This window comes from Populus trichocarpa, chromosome 1 (genome assembly GCF_000002775.5).
Source record: "Populus trichocarpa isolate Nisqually-1 chromosome 1, P.trichocarpa_v4.1, whole genome shotgun sequence".
Taxonomy (NCBI): Eukaryota; Viridiplantae; Streptophyta; class Magnoliopsida; order Malpighiales; family Salicaceae; genus Populus; species Populus trichocarpa.
This window is the reverse complement of record NC_037285.2, coordinates 8553134-8574076: the sequence shown is the minus strand read 5'-3', so window position 1 is coordinate 8574076 and position 20943 is coordinate 8553134. Positions and strand designations below refer to the sequence as shown.

The 20943-nt window shown below is 33.7% G+C and overlaps 2 protein-coding genes across 4 annotated transcripts; one reads left to right on the top strand and one right to left on the bottom strand.

Annotated features, from left to right (window-relative positions):
• The first annotated feature begins 6198 nt into the window (after nt 1–6198).
• Nucleotides 6199–11478, top strand: LOC7478053 (uncharacterized). Its single transcript, XM_024593535.2, is given in 11 exon segments — nt 6199–6583; nt 6990–7033; nt 7035–7143; nt 7232–7354; nt 7502–7539; nt 7581–7588; nt 7653–7753; nt 7942–10182; nt 10429–10584; nt 10826–10956; nt 11058–11478. Coding segments are annotated over 11 exon segments (3279 nt in total). The 5' UTR covers nt 6199–6505; the 3' UTR covers nt 11308–11478.
• Nucleotides 11479–15446: 3968 nt separating this feature from the next.
• Nucleotides 15447–20650, bottom strand: LOC7478052 (probable LRR receptor-like serine/threonine-protein kinase At1g63430). 3 transcript variants are annotated; one of them, XM_024597104.2, is made up of 13 exons: nt 20155–20650; nt 19648–19786; nt 19419–19490; nt 19172–19315; nt 18930–19079; nt 18566–18682; nt 18419–18483; nt 17553–17807; nt 17245–17450; nt 16966–17098; nt 16719–16876; nt 16054–16269; nt 15447–15922 (listed from the first exon to the last, which is right to left on the bottom strand). In XM_024597104.2, exons 1-13 carry the CDS (start codon nt 20237–20239, stop codon nt 15677–15679), a joined length of 1986 nt encoding a protein of 661 aa, XP_024452872.2. In that variant the 5' UTR covers nt 20240–20650; the 3' UTR covers nt 15447–15676. The 3 variants fall into 3 exon arrangements, with proteins under 3 accessions (XP_024452872.2, XP_024452875.2, XP_024452881.2); XM_024597107.2 differs by lacking the exon at nt 20155–20650 and adding an exon at nt 19881–20108; XM_024597113.2 differs by lacking the exon at nt 19648–19786 and having other exon boundaries at nt 20155–20649.
• Between the last annotated feature and the right edge of the window lie 293 nt (nt 20651–20943).

The following is a 20943-nucleotide window of genomic DNA, read 5'->3' as shown; positions in this document are numbered from 1 at the left end:
GTATTATTTATTTAATAATGTAATAATTGTACTTAAATTTACAATATTTAAATTAAAAACCATCAATATTAATATATATATATTTTTTAATTTTTTTATAACTTCAATTTGAAAAACATTTTTTAACCAAACACATTAAACTACTTTTTGTTCAATTTCAATTTCAACCACAGTTTTAACTAAACATATATTTTTCCAAACTAACCTCAACTAAAAGTACTTTTTATAAAACAACTTTTTTCAAATCACAACCACAACAGCTACCGCAATACCAAACACACTCACAACACCTGATTATACATCTAGATAGGTTGCCGAATTATGCATCTGGCTCCCAATTCCCCGTTCCTATTATTTAGGCATTAGGTCGGTCCTGTTCTGTCCGTCTAAGAAATAATTTGGAATAAGATTTGAACTCCATTGACATCTCTTAGATCTTCTTAAGGAAACAAACAGTAGTTCGGGCTTCATGATTATACTAGGATAGAACTGTTTCACTTTGCAAATTTACTTGGACGAAGATTCTAGTACCGTGTCATTTCCTGAATGAACAAATCTCGGTCTGCAAGTGTAGCCAAAATTTGACTCTTGCAGCCTACGTACCTTTTGTGAACATGAATCTTGTTGTCTCAGAATGTGGAGTGGATACAACAAAGAATGACAGTTCTGTTTGTTCTTACTCATAAACACAAATTAAAGAAAATAATAGCTTCCCCGAAAGCATAGAAAAAAAGAGGGAGAAGAAACTTTTTTGAGCTCCTAATAACACAACAGCGATGTAAAAGGGGTAGGGGGCTATTCGATCACAAACTTGATTGTGTCCATTGTTCGATAGTTAAGAGGACTATACTTATGCTTGATTTGATAGACAACCTCCCCCTTTACGTCCGTTCTTGATTCTTAATGGCACAAATTAATTTCCACGTGAGATTCTGTTTATGAAAGCTTGTTTATAAGCCTATAAAGGTCTTTGTTGCTCTGCAACATGATGGTTATAATTACACGTTCTAAGGATTTGGACAATAACTTGCAAGACTACGTAATTTAGGGAAAACATGAAAGTGGGAAGTAATGATGAGGAAGAGGATTAATGGACCTTCTCAACACTATGTGGTGGAAAGGTTGAAGGGGACCATCTAGTGATTTATCACCATCTTTCCTCAGTCCAATTATCACAAGCATCAACATCTTTATAGTTCCCACTGAAACTTCTCTCAAGATTGAAGCCTGTCTCCAACCTTTTTTTTTTCCCTCTTCCAGGCAAAGATCATTTATACTATTTATTCAAAAACAAAAAACGTTGTACTTGAATTGTTTGATTAGGGCTTTGGAACTTCCACAAAGACCAGAAATCTCGTGGAGACGACAAGCAAGCATGATATCAGTGATGGTGAAGATATGATTAGGTTTCCTGGACAAAAATCAGCAGAGAAAAAGAAGGGTGTTACGGTTTCAAATAATTCATGATCATTATAACTAAATTCTCGCCTCCTTGTACTTGAACCATTCCCAGGTGATCATAAAGAGGACAAATGGTGGAAAATCTTAATTTCAGGTGGGATATATATAGCAAGTAACATTATTGCACCAAAAAGAATCGAAGTAAATATGTTAAATTCTGCAGTTACAGAATATATATATATTCAGACAGTAGCATTGTAAATTTGCTATCTTCTGATTTAATCAGCCAACATCTTGGAACGATGGAACTGATACTTTATTTCATCGGACAACGTAGGCAGATCGATCTTAATGCACATCACATGAATTTACTTTCACTTCGAAGTGAAGAAATGAACTGAATAGTAAGAATCATGGATGCCATGAATTATTTCAAAAAAAGAAGAAGAAAAAAGTAGATGCCATAAAATGTAGGAAGAGCAATGCCATGGGATATGTGACGTGAGTGCAGAACAGCTAAATGCACATAAATGTTGATAAATAATGCTGGTATATGAGTTACCCAATAAAACAATAATGGGAGAGAATGATGCCACAAATATAGTGGTACAACAGTGGCCCTCTGCATTGAAAGCAATTGGCCATGGAACTCCACCTCTTCATGGGTTTGGGAAATTGAAATAGGCCCTCAAACACATGGCTATGTCAAAACACAAGTGCATTTACAATCACATATCTTGCCTTCTTTTTTTCTAAGTGCGTAAATTTCATTTTGTAATATATATAGGTAGGTCATGTGGCAAGACTGATGAGTGCATATTAATAATCATTTGGTGCCAGGGAAAAGAAAATGCAGCTTGGATGATCACAGTTCGCAAGCTAGCTAGCTAGCTCTCTGAATACAACAGTGGTGTAGATTTGAGTCCACCAGTTAGAAAATGAAAAAAATATAATGATAATAAGTTTAGAGGTTCATTGTGCAGATGGTAGATTTAGACAAATTATAATGGGATGAGACAGACCACACAAATATGATATGACATGATCGAACAAGCAACTTGTAGCGTTTAGCTCTGAAAACGAAAATGACAACAGTTAGCATTGACTAGTTTTTCTGACCTATGTTTAACCGTGGGTAAGAATTTTTGTTTATATATATATAATCTTAAAACAATATATAAAAAATTGATATGAAGAAAAAGTTTCTAAGAATTTTTAAAATATTGAGATGATGATAAATTATATGATATATATTTTAAAAAAAACAAATATAAAGATGGCAATATGCTTAATCGATCCAGGTTAATTATATTTAACTTGCAAAACCCACAATCTAGGGCATGACCCCAGGATAACACTATGGAATCCAAAAATTGTCATTATGAATTTTTTAAAAAAAAACCACGTTTTTCTTGATCATTCAGGTTTTTTTTTTTACTTATCAAATCGATCAAGTCACGTCAAACTAACCATCGCATGATTTAATTTAACACTCGAGTTAGATAAGGAGTTAGATCAAAGGTTTTAAGATTAACTCGTTGGACCAAGCATTATATTATTCTTATGTTTTTTTAATACATCCACATTAAAATTAGCATAATATTATTTTTTTAGAATGAAAACTTGTTTTTAGAACAATCACATAATGTTGTTTAACAAACAAATATTTTAGTAAAAAGTTTCCAAAAAAAAATCTAACACATTAGTAAGACAAAAAGTTTTAGTTAGAGAGATTTATATATCATTATTTTAAATCATCAAAATCTCTTTTTAGCATTTAACATTAACAAATATAATTCTCAATTTATTTTATTAAATATATGTATTACATTTTTCAGTTTATAATTATTATTTTTTTATTAAAAATACATTGACAATATCCAAAACAAATTTCCCATTAGAAGATAATTGGTTTGGCCCATAACATGGGATTGATCAATTATCTAGTTTATTACTATATTATAAATAAAATTATAAAGTACGGGGAAAATATTGTTTTTCCACACCTATTTGCATTGTGAATTATAATAGTAATTCACAGAGATGATTTGTTTTTTGCATTTTGAATCCTTATTTTTTCTTTTATTATTGATTTTTTTAATGTAGTCCTTATATGATGTTATTATGAGAATTTAGAGTAGATAATTTGTTTTAATTTGTCTTTAAATAGTTATTGCAATATAAAAAAAAATCCTAAAATTAGAAAAATATCACAGCATTGTGGTACGGTCTATTTTTTTAAAAAAATTAGTTAAATAAAAAATAATTTTGAAAAAAACTAGGTTATTAAACTTTGTGGAGTTAATAACCCGGTTTTACGAGTTTGGTGAAATAACCTTGATTGCCCCTGTTTACGGGTTTAACATGGTACTTTTTCTTCTTTTTTATTTTCTAATTGAACTCGATTATGTGATCATCTATATATGTTATTAAATTTTAGAAAGTCCATGGGCCTATTGACGTGTATGACGAGTTTAGATTTTCTTTTATATATATATAAATTTATTTATTTTCAATTTCATCATTTGATATTAGACTGATTAAGAAATGAGTTTCATAATTTGTTTCGTTTTATTTTATATGAGGTTATTATAATCTTAAAAAAAAGCCTCAGAATTAGTTTGACGTTCAATTTTACGATCGTCTATTTTTATTATCATATGGTTAACTAAACAATATATAGTTTAGAAAAAAAACAATTTATTAATCTCAATGGAGTCCATTACCTAGTTTGCGGGTTTGACGTATTGACTTGGATTACCCAATTCATGAGTTTAGTGGGTTTACCAATCAAACTTGATATGTTTTTTTATATATATAGTTTTTGATCCTTTAATTTTTCTAATTATTTTTTTATTTCACTCTAATTCAATAATGGATTAGTTGAGAAATGAATTTTATGATTTATTTTTTTCTATTTTCTATAGAGTTATCATGATCTCAAATAAATATTTTTTTAGGGTTGATGCTCGATTTTGAAAGAATCTAATGTTATCGTAAAATTAAATAAAAATGATTTAAAAAAATAACAAAGTTATTAAACTCATTGAAGTACGTGACCTAGGTTGCAAGGTGATCGAGATCAATTCAATTTGATTTCGTCTTAATATAAAAAAAAATTTATTGTTTTAAAGGTTTTTTAAAAATTATTTCATGTTTTTATCGGTCATCCAAATTATCTTTGGACTCATTAAATTAAATAATTCATTTTGGATCAGCTCTCACGCAGTTTAATACAAAACTCGATCTAGAAAAAAAACCAGATTGGTATGTTTTAATATCAAATTGCTTGATTAGATTTAATGATACTGGCAAAAAAAATTTCAAACTCAATAATTTTTTTAAAATAAAAAAAAAGTTTAACCCGTAATAAAATGTGGACAAATATACTAGTAGGCAATGTAAAATTAATCACAGAATAATATTACCCAGCGTCTCGTGGACATTATCATGAAAAATAAAAAACACTCCTCTATGCCAAGAAGTAATTTTTTTTTTCTAGTTAATAAGTCATTTTCTTCGGATTAAGATTGTTAAAAAGATTAATCGTTAAACAGAAGTTTATTAGTCAGATGTGACTGTTGACGTTGCTTCCTATTTTGCTCTTTTCTACCCGCTGTCCTTCAGCACCTCCTCTACGGGTTCTAAGAGTGGGCTCTCTTTACCGGAAATTTTTATTTATTAAAACGATTAAAATACCCCGAATATAACACAATATTAAGAATGGATAGAGCAAGATTAACCAAGATGTATATAAATTAACCCAAATATTCACATTAATAATAATAATAATAAAAATAACTAGAGTGGGTTTGTTGAAACTGCACATCAATGTTTTTTTTTTAAGAAAATATTTTTTTGTATTTTTAAATTATTTTAATGTATTGATATAAATAAATATTTTTAAAAAATAAAAAATATATTAATATATTTTCAAATAAAAAATACTATTTAAAAAAGTATTGGTAATTTTGATTTAATGTAATGTTATAAATGCAAACAAAAACTTAGTTATTTATTGTATTATATTATTAGTATTGTATCTATCATGTTAGGATTCATTATACAAAATCTTAGCTAGCTATGGTTAATTGTCTACGTACATCATTATCTTTATACGCTTGTGTGAATGTTTATTATTGAAGAGAATACACAGTAACTAAAGGCTTGAATGTTATGATACGGTGGTCCTTGACATTAGGGATAAAAAATAAAAATAAAAATAAAAATAAAAAAATGCCCCTTGTTGGAGGTGTTTATGTCATTCCATTCCAAAACATGACTGTTGTTTTTTTGGTGGAAAATCACAATTTTGGGAAGAAAATAATTAGCAGATTGGTCCAAAGTGGCAATAAATCTAAATATAAATCTTATAAATTGAAAAACCTAAAGCTGCTTTGACTGTATTTACTGCTCCCTTACCCCAAAACATACCCTCACCAACTGCGATAATTAATACTGCATTTTATGTTACTCAATTAATTAATTAATTACAGAGAAGCTTCTCTTTCAAATTTTAATTGAATTCATTTATTTATTTTTGGTACTTCAGAGATTAAAAAAAAAAAACAAGTGGGAAGACTTATTGAAAGCCTGTTTTGTTACTTCTTATTACAAACAAGCGCTTAAAAGTATTTTTAAAATAATTAAATTTATTTCAAATTATTTTTTTATATCATTTTAATATATTAATATAAAAAATAAATTAAAAAAAAACATTATTTCTATACCATGCATTAAGCAATTTATAAAATCCGTTACTACAAATACCAACGGGCACAAAGAAAAGGAGAGAAACATCACATTCCACCTTTTCATAGATCTGCTACCTCTTCTCTTCTCTTCTCTTTTTATTTGTCTCCTCTGTTTTCCAGCCTCTCCCTCTCTGTTTTTGCTTCTCAACTCGCTCTCTTTGACTCAGTTTCCAGCTCGCATTGGACTCACAAACCCGCACCATTACCTGTACACTTCTCCTGACTCACTGCGACTCTGTATATTATACTATATATTTTGTTTGCATTGGATGGACCGATCGCTGGAATGGTGATTTTCCGGCTAGTTTGGCCGGAATTCCGTTGAGTTACTGGATATTTCGGTGTAGAAAATGTTCAGGTCGGCGAGATGGAGAAGCGAGAAGAACAGGATCAAAACTGTCTTCAAATTGCAGTTTCATGCAACTCAGGTACTTTCACTGGCAAACATACAGCTATTATTTAATATTGTACTTGTAACTGTCTGCTTCTTCAATCTCTAAAATTTAATACTTTGAACTGAAGTTCTCTTCTTTTTAATTGTTCAAGTTCTAACTTTATATAGATAATTGTATTGCTGTTCTTGTGAAAGATTTGGACTTTTTTTTTCAATTAACTTTTGGTGGCGGGTTCAGTTAGTTCTGTTTGGATACTAAGAAAATGCCAGAATTTTCTTATAAGTTGAGCCTTATATATATATGTTAGATCACTCAAGATTATTGCTTTATTTTGTTTTGTTGAATTCAGTTAAGAATTTGAATCCTGCTTTCATTGTTGGCAAATGTGATTGAGAAATCGGAAAAAGTAAGGAACTTTTGTGGTGATCTGTGAATGTAGCTGCCGCAACTGAATGTGAATGCATTGGCTATATCAGTGGTTCCGAGAAGAAAGTTGTCGATGGGAGTATCCGGTCTATGAAACAGTGAAATACATTCGTGATGTGAAAACAGGGAAGATCAATGAGAGAATATACCATTTTGTTGTCTCCACTGTAAGTAATTTTACCAAATTATTGATTTATATTGCTCAACTTCTTGTCGAGTGTCTGTTGTGTGATTGGATTTTTTGGGTTCGTGTAGGGATCATCGAAAAATAGTTTAGTTGGAGAAGTTTCTATAGATTTTGCTGATTATGCTGAGGCAACTATAGCTTCCACAGTTTCTCTTCCCCTCAAGAATTCAAAATCTGATGGGGTTTTGCATGTGAGGTTCTTTCTTCTCACTTATATCAGTCACGGATATAATTCTTAGTTCCCACGAGACCTTCCTTGCCTTTAGGATTAATGAGAGTGAGAGTTTCACTTTGTTATTGAAGTTCAGAATTTAACTTCAGTTGTTGGTTTTCAATAGGTTGAAATTCAGAAGCTGCAAGAAAATGTTGAGCAAAGGTAGCGATGAAATATCATTTGTTGTTATCAAATTCTTTAAGTTTCCATAGTTTTTTTCCTTGAAGGGTTTAGAGAATTTTTTTTTTGTCATCTCTACAATCTTTTGCAGTGAGTGGAAGCTGAAGATATAAACATAAAATCCCAGAGCAGAACCTTGAACACCCTATTAAGCAATAGTAATAGAGATGAGGGTATTAATAGTCATTCAAGTGAAGTAAGTTTCAAGTCTTGTGCCAGAAATCATTTCTGTAATTCTCTTCTTGCATGATTCCTAAAATTAGATATCACGGCATAAAATTCGGAAAAATCAAATAGAATTCTACTTTTTCAGCCTTTTCAGTTTTCTTCTCTAATTTGTAGATGTTTGATGAAAATATGATGGGTATTTTTGCTGTTCTGCAGGATGGACCACTTATCAATGCATCTCACAATTCTGGATTAAATGGCAATGACAGGACTTCTAGTGGATCTGACATTACAATGTCAAGTTCTGAAAGTCGCTCTGGACTCAATACCCCACGAGAACTTGGATTGAGAAACAACATGCTACAGGACCCTACTAGCTTTCTATCATCTCGAACCCGCACTTCAGCATCTCTCCTGCCAAAAGCAAATGCTTCCGCAGCAAGCTATGTGGAGCATCAGCAACCACAATGGGAGTTATCCGCAGAGTCTGCTCATGATATAAGTAATTATGACTCGACAAATAGTTCTCAAGGCTCGTTTGCAAGAGAGAGATCTCAACAGGCTTCAGATATTGAGATGGAAAAACTCAAGTCTAAACTCGTTGTGTTGTCAAGACAGCAAGATGTGTCAGAGTTGGAAATACAAACCCTGCGGAAACAAATTGTAAAAGAGAGCAAAAGGGGGCGGGACCTCTCCAGAGAAATCTTGGGATTAAAAGGGGAGAGAGATATGCTCAAGTCAGAGTGCGAGAAACTCAAGGCATTTCAGAAATGGATGGAGGAGGCAAAAAGCAAAAACAAGTTACCTTTCAAATGTGGGGATCCATTTCTTGAAGAAGTTCGACGAGAGCTGAATTATGAGAAGGACCTGAATTCCAACCTCCGGTTACAACTTCAGAAAACGCTGGAATCAAATGCTGAGTTGATACTTGCTGTGAAAGACCTCAATGAAATGTTAGAGCAGAAAAGTAGGGAAACATCTGACCTTTCCAACAAAGCAAGATCCTATGAGAATGCAATCTCAAGAAGTAAGACTGGTGATGATGAAGAGCAAAAGGCACTGGAAGAACTTGTTAAGGAGCATAAGGATGCTAAAGAAACGTATTCTCTGGAGCAAAAGATTATGGACCTCTGCAGTGAAATAGAGATCTATAGGGGAGAGAGAGATGAGCTGGAGATGCAAATGGAGCAGCTGGCACTCGACTATGAGATATTGAAGCAGGAGAACCATGACATGTCATATAAATTAGAACAAAGTCAGCTGCAAGAACAGCTGAAGATACAGTATGAATGCTCCCCTTCGTTTCCCAACACAAATGAACTAGAAGCTCAGGTTGAGAGCTTAGAAAATGAACTAAAGAAGCAGTCAAAGGAAAACTCTGATTCTTTGACAGCCATAAAGGAACTACAAACCCATATAAAGAGCCTGGAGAAAGAATTGGAACAGCAGGCCCAAGAGTTTGATGCTGATCTGGAGGTCGTAACAAGTGCAAGAGTTGAGCAGGAGCAGAGAGCCATTCAAGCAGAGGAAGCCTTGCGAAAGACAAAATTGAAAAACGCTAATACAGCTGAGAAACTGCAAGAAGAATTTAGGAGGTTGTCCATTCATATGGCCTCAACTTTTGATGCAAATGAGAAGGTAGCTATGAAAGCGCTTGCAGAAGCTAGTGAACTACATATGCAGAAAGGAAAACTGGAAGAAATGCTTCAGAAAGCTAACGAGGAGCTCCAATCAGTTAAGGATGGTTATGAGTCAAAACTGCATGTTCTTTCCAACCAACTGAATTTGAAAATGCATCAGATAGAACAGATGTTGATGGAAATTGAGGATAAATCCAGACAGCTTGAACAGCAAGAGAAGCATGATGAAGAATGTGTTGGAGCCTTCTCCCATGAAATCCAAGGCCTAAAAGCTGAGCTTGAAATGCTCTCAATAGAAAACAATCACCTTTCTGAGCAAGCAGAACAGAAAGAAAATATGAGTTTAGAGGTGGAACAAATGAAGACATCAATTAAGCACACTGACGCGCTGGTACAAAAAGGAAATATGAAACGGAATGAACTGGTGAGTACAATTTCTTTGTTGAAGAAGGAAGCAGAGAAGTCGCAGGAGGAGTTAAATAGAATGAGGTGTCTCAAGGATGAGAAGGAGTCTGCAGTGAGTCTCTTGCAATCAGAGGTCAGAATGCTTAAAGCTCAATGTGATGACTTGAAACATTCTCTGTTTGAGGATGAGTTGGCAAAAGAAAAACTTAGAAGGCAGTTACTCCAATTAAAGAGTGAGCCGAAGAAGAAGGAAGATGCTTTGACCAGCATGGAGAAGAAACTCAAGGAAAGCAACAAATGCATAGCAGTTTCTGAAGGAACAAAAAGTACCATGAGAAACAATAAGTTTGCTCCAGTTCCTTATGGCTCTAAAGAGATGGCAAATCTGAGGGACAGAATAAAATTGCTTGAGGTAAATGTTTATTTCCAAGTTTTTTTAATTAAAAATTTCAACTAGAATATGCAATGGCAAAATAGCTGGTGTTGGCGATAACGACGGTCACTAGAGTCAAGATGGACAAACCCCTTTATGATCTTCCCATCATATTCTTTGGTTTACCTATTCTTAGTGCACTCTGATTTATGAAATTTTGTTCTTGATTTGGCACAATTGCAGTTGACTTGACAATACTCCCTTTCTTGTGATTTTGTGTGGCAGGTACAAATAAAGTTAAAGGAAACTTCTCTAGAAGCCTCTGCAAATTCGTTTTCAGAGAAGGAAAGGGATCTTCAAAACAAAATTGAAGAGTTGGAGGGCAGGGTGGAAGAACTCAACCAGAACTGCGCATGTTTCTGCTGCAACCAACTCCGAAAGGTTAGCAATGATAATCATTATATATCATGTACATTAGAAACGATGTGTTTGTGTTGCTCAAATATCTGGACATAGATGAGTTTCGAGCCATGGAAGAAATAGATGAGGTTCCTTTTTTGATCTATGAGCAACCTTTTAACCAGTTGTCTATCTCGATTGAACTGTTATATCTTCTTTCAAATTCGTTAAGTGTGCAAAATAACACTGTTTCTTAATCTAAACTGTTGAGCCTGCAATGCAGTCATCTGAAGACAACATTGGGATTACTCCAAATGGTGATATAGCTGAAGATTTAAGCAGGGATGAAAATCCAAGCAGTAGTACATCAGGGATGTCCAAAGAAAATGGGAATTTAAAACTGTCAATCAAGAGGTATGATTTTGAAGAAACAATAGTTCTATTTGAGTTGGTTTGTATTCTACTTTGCTCCTAGCTTGTTCCTGTGATTGAAATCTTTTGCTGTTTCCTTCCAGCGATCATTCCAGTGCATCGGAGTTAGAACCAAAAACCTGCTCTGTCAACAACACGGACCACAATGCCAATGAGGAGTTGGGTGAACTAGAGTCATTGAAGGAGAGAAACAAATCAATGGAAAATGAACTGAAGGAGATGCAAGAAAGATATTCGGAAATGAGTCTCAAGTTTGCACAGGTAGAAGGTGAAAGACAACAGCTGATGATGACGCTACGAAATCTTAAGAATGCCACTGCCAGGAAGACCTGATAATTTCTTTCTTGATATACTGTGTACAGTTGAGTGGTTGTACTGCAAGGAAAATCTAGATGTAGTTTCTGTCAGAATCAATAATTAATCTGTACATGGTTAGACGAAACAACAAAGATCCGAGTGTATACGAGCCATTTTTATTAGGTGATTTTTTACGTTTTTCATTAATATTTTTTTTCCTTGGTGATCACTATTGTTTTTACTACAAGTTTGTGGCAATCACAAGTGTGATCCCAGATATGAAGTAGCTTCGAAAATGGAGAAATAAAAAAAAAAATCGACAATCGTAATTATATAATTAATTATCTAACCACAATTAATCACATACTAAGAACTTCTAAAGGTTAAATAAGAACTCTAAATAGCATAACCCGTCACTACTGCTATAAATAGTAAAAATGCCTTGGAAAAATGCTGAGTTGAAATCAAACAGCTTCAACTTCAGCTCCTCTTCCTCCTTCATAAACTTCCCGGCAAAAAAAGACACGGAGAATGGTTTTTTATCCAACCCTCAATGCCTTGAAGGTAGAGCTAGTGTCCGCAAGAGAGAAGGTAAACAATCTGCTGTCCCCAGAAAGATTCTGCATAAATGGCACACCTATAATCGTTGCTTCCTCCCTTTTCAGCTAAGTTTTTTTCTAGAAAATCACATCTTTCTGCCCCAGGAGTTGGAGGCTAACCTAATTGAAGTGCATTTTGATTCCATCTCCAATATAAGTAGAAGAGACAAACCGGAACTCTAAGAGACATAACACTATACCGGTAAAAAGTTTAGTGGAGTTGGAGAAGAAGGATGGATTGAGGGTGAGAACAGATAATGTTGGAAGCAGCTTAATAAAAGGACAAATACTCAAGGGCTCACCTTAGTTCAAACTAAGACCAGTGTATGTGACCGCAGCATCTTATTTTCTCAATTATGAGAATATGGTAAACGTTGCCGGTTCTTTTTAATGGCTTTAATGAGGACGAGCAGTTGGGTGAAGATATTCCTCCCTGGTTTAATCTTTTATGCTTCAACGGGCAAATTTGAGTAAGATAACTATATGATTTTTTGTGTATTTATATTCTTAAAATGTCATTAATTAAACTAGTTGTTAACGTTAATAAAAAGTACTACAAAAATTGCTACAAATTGAAAAGTTTATAAATACATTTAATAAAATAATTCAAGAATTATATAAGTGAATAAATGATAATAAATATGTTGAATCTAACAAAGATTAAGTCGGAAAGTTTTTGAATAAAAATGTTATCTCTTTAAAAATAGGTTGAATATTTGTTTCAGTTTGAAACTAGATATTTAAAATTTTAATTGGTTTGAATCGATAAATTGAATTTTACTTTACCAAATTAAGTATTAACTGAATATCAAAACTTATTCTTAACAGATGTAAACACAAACGATGGTGTTATTGGACATAACATTGATAATTGTGATGCTTTAAAAGGCAAGATATTTAACCCTATCAAGTCAAGTCCGATAACATTTGAAAGGAGTCAAAATGCCCTAAGTGTGAACACAAACTCATTACAAAACAACATTTTTACAAGGGAAGAAGATGTAAACATGATTTCTAATGATTTTGGATATGATAAGAAAGGAGCTACTCTTAAGATAACTATGAGCAGTTTGTTTGAAATGTTATCCTAGATAAATTATTTTAAGGCTCCCTCCAAAACATTGGCTATTAAGTTGAAAACTTGGGAATGCGGTGTTTGTCAATCTCACTATTCATAACCTGGAAGAGAAGGAGATTGGAGACCATATCATTTGTTCTGGGTTAGGGTTGAGTGGTACTATTATCTTGGCCCATTTGACCATCAACACTCCTAGAAGAGGTGTCATCCATCGAATAGCTCATGAATAGGTGTGTCGAGGGGGAAAAGCTCAATAACTAGGAGGCTGAAATAAATCCTCCAAATTGCATAATGCATGATTTTGTATTAATATGATTGATAAGCTAATAGACTTTACTAGAGTGAATTTATAGCAAACTTACTTGGATTTACAAAAAAAAAAACTCCATGCTAAATGCATGTTTCACACTTTTATAATAAAAATTGAATTACATATTGATTTCATAAAATAACTTGATGATTGTTTAATAGCAGCATTTGACATTTCATTCCTCAATCCTAGGGAATGGAATGGTAAATCTATCAAATCTAAAAAAACACTTAGGTTGGCTATCATGATCCAAAACATGTTGTTTGTATAAAAAAAAGTCAATCTATCCCTTAGTAGCACCCAAAAAAAAAGAGAGTAAGAAACCCTTTAGTTTTTCTAAACCAATTATTGCCTTGAATATCACATATTTCTCTTTGACATTATGAATAATGATAATGATACATAGTAGGTTAAAAAGCCATAAACTTATGATAAAATGTTTTATGCTAGTATGAACAACCTATGCTACAGGTTATTACCTATTAATTTAAGTAGTTTGTGTTTGAAATGAGAAAAGATATTTTTTGATTTCCCATGTTAGGGGCAAATAAAAAAAAAATAGCAAAGCTCCAAGCAAAATTCTGAAGCAACACCCTCATCGCATATCCAAAATAACCCACCTTGGCATCACAAATAAAAATTATAAAGCTAACATAAAAAAAATTAAAATTAAAAAAAAGAAAACAAAGAAAAATGTTATGGAAAAGCATAGCAAAAAATGTGCCCATTAACTTATGGTCAATGGTGGGGGAAATTTATTTAAAAAAATAACAATGAAAATTGAACATCAAGGAGCGTGCATCGAAAACATGAGTTCATGTTACATGATAAACAGTTTATGGAAACATCAAGTGCATCTAAAAGCAATCCTAATTTTTTTATTTCATAAATACACGCATTAGCCCGCATTACAAACATGCTTGGCAGTGTGGTAGCGGTTATTTTTCAAATAATTTTTTGTGCCGAAATGCATGCCAATGATGTTTTTCATTTTTTAAAAATTATTTTTGATATCAGCACATCAAAACGATCCAAAACATACAAACCATATTAAATTTTAGTAAAAAAAAAATTAAATTTTTTTAGAAACACGGTTTGCACCACGTTCCCAAACAGTTTTGTACATCTCTTTACAAGGGTTTTCTAATCAAAAGTTGAGATATCAAGGTTGATATATTGCAACCTCAAACAACAAAATTCAAAGGATTATAACTTTGTAAACTATATATATATTCATGGTGCTAAAGAAATTTCTAAACACTTAAGAGGCAAATATATTTTTTTGCAAACTTTGTGCATATACATTTTTCTAAGCCAACAATAGTTTAAAACCATTTCAAAGAATATTTCAACCTCATTTAAAAAAAAAACAAAAAAATATCTTGTCACGCGGGTCACCGTTCTATTAGCAAAAACTACCCAAGCTTCTATTTTCTTGAAAATATTTCGAGGAGGTTCCAAGGTGTGTTTATTTGTCAAGGAGAAGTGTCTTTATTTGTTAAAAGAAATATGTTGAGAAGGTGTTGAAGAAGTTCAGAATAAATTAGATGCATTCACCGAAAAGAAAAATTGGATCTAATACATAACTCTCATCGAGCCATCATTTACTCTGGTCAAATTGGATAGTAACCGATCCAATTAGAGAGGTTATGTTGAACGAACAACAGAATAATCATATAGAATTACCATCCTTGATTGAGAATGACGGGTGGTGTCATCATACTTCTTCTTGTTACCATCTTTGCTTGAAAACTTTGCTCATTATTTTTTTATTAGCTTAGCTTGTGTTTCAATCTAAACAAGTTGGACGATGCTATTGCAAAATTTCATGGCATTTGTAGACTCAACCCAGCTACAACGTTAATTTTGCACTATGGCGATAAAATTAAGGCTGCTCCTTGGACAGCATGGAATGCCAAGTAAATACAGGGGAGAAGATGTAAGTTGTAACATGGCAACATTAAAAGAGAAATCGGCTTGTTAGAATGCATACGAGGTTTGTGTTCTAAATTTTATTCCAAGTTTATGTTTGTTACCTTGTTTTATAAAAGTTCATGCATTTTAAAGCAAATAAATGTGATTGCTAGAATTAGCGTATTGAAATTTGAAACAGCGAGCTTCCATTAATTTGACCTGTTTTATGAAAAGAGAGAAAATCATAACCAGAGAACAGAAATTGCCGACTCGGTTTAAAGTAAAAAGTTTACTATTGTCGTAACTTTACTCATCCAATGGTATACAATAACGCTATTGTCATAAAGAAGCTATTTGTTTCTTTTAGCACGCACACAATTTAACACATTTACAAGGACTTCAGACAACTGAAGTGTGAAAAAAAAAAAAAGTAAAAGAAAAGAAAGGACTATTACAATTGTATTAATCTGATTTACAGTGTGTTAGCGTCAGGCTTCAAATCAATTATGATGACAGCGCAAGCTCTGCCCATGCCAAAGAAGATGCCTTGAAGTCGGCAGGTATAGTTGTATCAATTCTGCTCTCTAGAATGGTACTTAACTCCTGCATGGAAGGCTGCTTAGCGGGGTCTGGATGGATGCAAAGGTTTACCACTTCACATATAACATTGAGGTCCTCGAATCTGAAATGCTTCAACTCGGGATCCACCACATACGCCATTGCTTCCGGTAGTTCGAGGAAGTCCTTAGCCTATAGAATAGAGAAGTTTTTAAGCCTTTCGCCACTTGAGTTATATGGGCAATAATTTTTCCAGACACCTGTTTCTTTGAGGTTACCTATAATGGAAATCTGTGAATGTTTAACTACAAAAGATTTCTTACCCAATCTACTAAGCGCCCCTTGTCCTTGCAGTGTGGAGGTCTTCCGCTGATTATTTCCAATAATAGAACACCAAAAGCATAAATGTTCCCTTGGACATCGAGATGGCGTCCCTCCAGAGAATTTGGAAGCACACAAATAGCACCTTGGCCGCCTATGGAGCCTGAGTTCTTCTCTGATCTTGCAAGAATACTCTTCCAACTTTCAAAATCAACCAACTGAGGGACAACCAAATAGAAATTTCAGAGGAACACAATTTTATAGGGGTAACGAATGACATGTACTAGATTTCTGGTTACAGAAGACAGTTTCAGACATATTGAAAGATTTTACATGCTTAAACCAATGAATGTACCCTAGAAATGAAGTGTGGCCAAGGTCATTGATTTCCAAGCTACCAAAGCTCATTCAAGTTTTCCAGTTCTCGGATAAGAGTATAATGATAGAATGTTTGATATGATTCATTTGGGTTACATAAGCGAACAGTGACCATAGCTAAAAAAATTTAACTTATCTGAGGGGAATTCAACCTCGCAAACAATTCCCATTTTTTCTATGATATCAAAAGGTAAGTGCCAACAGACTTAGGAACACAATTTTTCATCCTTGTGTAGAATGGGTTGAGTTTAACCTTGTTTATAAAATAGAGCTAGGCATCACTGAGTACCTTAGGGGAAAAGTCCTCTGTGAGATACACAGAACTGGAATTTAACTCTGATATAGTAAAAGGTGGATCAAGTTCAGCATGAAAGTACTTCAGTCCACGAGCAATGCCTATAATGATTTTCATGCGCCGTGTCCAAGTTAACTGGCATCCTTCTCCATCTGCATCCGTGCAGGTTGTTTGATCAACTTTAAGCAAGTATATCACATTTTACGAATGTTGATTGTCCCAAGCAAGAAACTCGACTTACAGTGAAGGTGCTCATACAGGGTTCCATTTGATGCATATTCGAAAACTAACATCCTCGTAAATGGAGTGCTCTCACTACAATAGCCCAGCAACTTTCCTGCATTCTCATTATTTAATCTTGCCAAATCTGCCACCTGAATTGGATAAAAAATTAATAAAAAAGCATCTCAAAAAAGGCTATCCCAAATTTCTCAGCTTTTACATCTGTAGTTGTTCAGTGTCTTTTCTTTATAAAAGCTTTATACAAAAAAAATTGCAGTGACAAGGAACAAGTCTTCACCTCTCTCTGAAAATAGAGTTCAAGATAGCCTGTCCAGTGTTCTTCTTTGATGCAGAGGGATATGACAGCAATCTCAGGGCCACCTTTCACAGTGCCCTTGTAAACCAAACTGTCTGGAGAAGAGCCAATAATGTTACTGAAGTCTTCACAGGCTACTTCAAGCTCCATCCTACTGAATCTCACTACATCTTTTAACATCTCAGAATCTGTGTGAAATATACGCACAATAAGACAACACAAATTACTTTTAAAAACACTTTTAAATAACACTGAAGCATAGGTAATGGTTCGGTAATATGGAAGCAAACCTATGTATACTGTCACATGGTCCTTCTGACTCGATGATTTCTTCCAAGGGATTATGAGAGAAGATTTGTCCTTGCATCTCTGAAGAGCAGTTATAAAGGCGATAAGAAAGAGACAGCCCACCATGGTTCCTGTCACTATTTCCAGAGCCAAAAGCCAGGCAGGTTTTGATGCCCTAGGATGCTGGTTGGATAAATCTTCAGCAGGCTGTTGCTTGGGGTTTGTTGTTTGAGGGGTTCTGGCAGGAGGAGCATGATCTATAAAAGGAATTAATCAGTCAGTATAATCACCGTAATTTATTACTGGCCACCAGACACACCTGTTATTACAAGGTTCAGTTGGACAATAGGTTATTATACAGACAGAAGCAACACCCTCTCCATCCCAATTTGAGCTTTATGTAAGCAATGCCAGAAGTACTAAGGACAAAGGAGACTAGGAGAGTATAAGAGCCCATGCATTTGGGTTAGGTCTTCAACATCTCCCCTCAATTCCAAAAAACAAAAAAATAGAATCATGTGAAAGTTGGGGCCTTTGAGAGTAGGGCAACACTGTTTAAAAAACCTAAAGATTTGAATGTCACACACCACACTCATTTTGGAGCACAGACTAAAAGAGAAAGAAATCTCTATCCAATTCTTATGTTGAGGAACAAAAATCAAGCTTTTAGCATGACAAGGCATTTATGATGATATATCACTACCAATTCACATAGAAACAGACAACCTCATGCTCATACTGTGCATACCAGGGGGATTGCTCTTCATTTCAAACATTAATGTCCATAGACATATTGACACACAGTAGTGTAGTTCACAAATACAGCAATGGGAGCCTGAAGGCTGAAAGAAAACCATTTCATACGTACCACAAAGAGAAGAGGAACGCTGTCTCAGATCTTTGTTCTGAAGGCAGTTCCCTTGGAAGCTTGTGCTGAATGACATACGTTTTAACATAGTAAGCTTATGTAGCATTCACATCCTAGTAGGAAAAAGCTTAGAGTAAGCTTATGTACCTCGGAAGATACCCCAAGCACTTAGGAATGCTCCCAGTAAAGAAGTTGTAGGAGAAATCAGCCACTTTTAATTCAGATGCTTGACACAGGCCAGTTAAGTTTGTGTTTGAGGCATACCTGAAGCAGGAGTGAATTATAAGTAACAAATTTAAAGAATAAAAAACACAAGGTTCAACTGATTAAAAATGATCTTATATCTCATTCTAAAGCTTCAGATTTCTGGCGAAACTGTTTTTCACTCATACAATCACATTCTTGTACAACATATTTAAATAAGAATGGTATTGTTGCTTAATAGAATTTCTTTATTCCCTCTAATTTGCATCATAAACAAAGAGTTATGTGCTTTCAGAATTATACTTACATTCCATACGCACTAGAAGTGAAATCTGAGCTGCTACTAGCAGGAACAGATCCTTGAAGTCTATTCCTATCAAGCCGTAGTTCTTGAAGGGACTTCAAATTGCCAAGTTCAGGAGGCAAGCTTCCTGTTAATCCATTGGACTGAAGGTTTCTACCACAACATAAAATGAGAAAGTAAGAAAAAACTCAAATAACGCCAACCATATAAGTCCAATTGCTAACCACAATAAGAAATTCTTTTACATTTTAATGACACTGATTAGATTTGCAATCTCTGGAGGAATAGGGCCCGTTAATTGATTTGCTCCCAAATCCAAGACCTGGAGGTATTTCAACATTCCCAGTTCTTTTGGTATAATCCCAATCAGATTATTACCGTGCAAGATTCTACAAAACATCAAAAACACCGAAAAAGAAAAAAGCTTTAAATACAAAGCATACGTATCAGTATAGCGAAAAGAAAGGGAAGAGGAAGAGCAAAGAAACATACAGTTGTTGCAAAAATTTGATCTGACCCAATTCCGGGGCAAGAAATCCCCTTAAAGAGTACCCAGTTATGTTTCTGCAAAAACAGAATTCCAACAGATAAATGGTCAAACTTGATTCACTGATAAAATGCACCTACACATATACTATGCATCAGGATCTAACTTTAGAAAGACTATAACGTATCTAATCCTGAAGTTTGACAAAGAAAAAATTGACGGGTCATATCTTACATCTTTACAACATGGTCTCCACCAAAAGAGCAGGAAATGCCTGACCAACCACAAGGATCTGCATCTAAGGCATTCCAACTGGACAAAACCATATGCGGGTCTTCATATATAGCTTCCTTGAATGCTGTAAGTGCCCAAACTGTTCAGAAGTTCATAAATTCCATTTAGTGAAGAGTACTAGACTCTATAATTACCAAAGTCCAGCACTTTCTCAGGTCAGTAAATTTCAGTACCGTGCATTACTTTCAGATCACATGACTTCCAATGCCACTAACGGTATTAGGTCACATAGTAAATGCAGGAAGAACCCAAGTTCGAATCTTGAAGTTTTCACATTGATTACACCATAACTAACACAGCTCAATTCAGCCTAGTGACACTAGTTAGCTCACTTTCAGATCATGAGAATTCAAGTTTATCGTCTTTTCCAACTTTTTATCAGCAAAACAAAGCATTTATAAAAAAAAAAAAGAATCAAGATCTGAGAACTTGAGTGATAATGCATACCTTCATCTCTGGCAAAGGGGTCACAAGTCACAAAAAGAAGAAGAGAAAAAACAGAAAGAAGCTGAAGCGAAGCATAGGATCTCATTTTTACCCTGCAAGAAATCTCTACTCCTCTCTCTTTGTTTCAAGAAAACTAAAAAGATCCAAAACATGAACCCAATAACCAAAGAGAGAGCAATAGAAGGGAAAAGGAACCAGGTTGATTGGCGAAGTGGGTTTTTATAAAGAAACCACAAGAGAGTTCAAGTCTTTGATTGCAATGTGGTAGTGATGAAGTGAAAGCTTCGTTTATCTTGAAAACAAGAAAACTATCCCTACTCCTCTAACTCTAGTACTTACTAAGTTTAAGCATAAATTCAAGATTTGGCAACAACCTAGGAAAGCAAAATCACTTCAACTGTACACGCAAAAGCAAAGCAAAGATGGGAGAGAGAAACTTTGATTCCAAGAGAGGTTTTGTTAGTACTTAACACTGTAACTACTTCAGGGCATATCTTAAGGGTAAGAGCCAAATGGCCTTTTATCTTTTGTTTTTTCAGTTTAAAAAAACAGATATATTGGAAAGTCATAATAGTATTTTTTTTTAAAAAGTTATTTTTATATATTAGTTAAAAATTATAAAAATTTATTTTATACATTTTTATACAAAAAAATTTAATTGGAGCTATATTAATTAATTATAATAAATAAATAATTTTATTAATATCAAATATATTAAAATATAATTAACTTTTCTAAACGATTTTTTTCTATTGACATAAATAAAAAATATATTTATATTATTTAAAA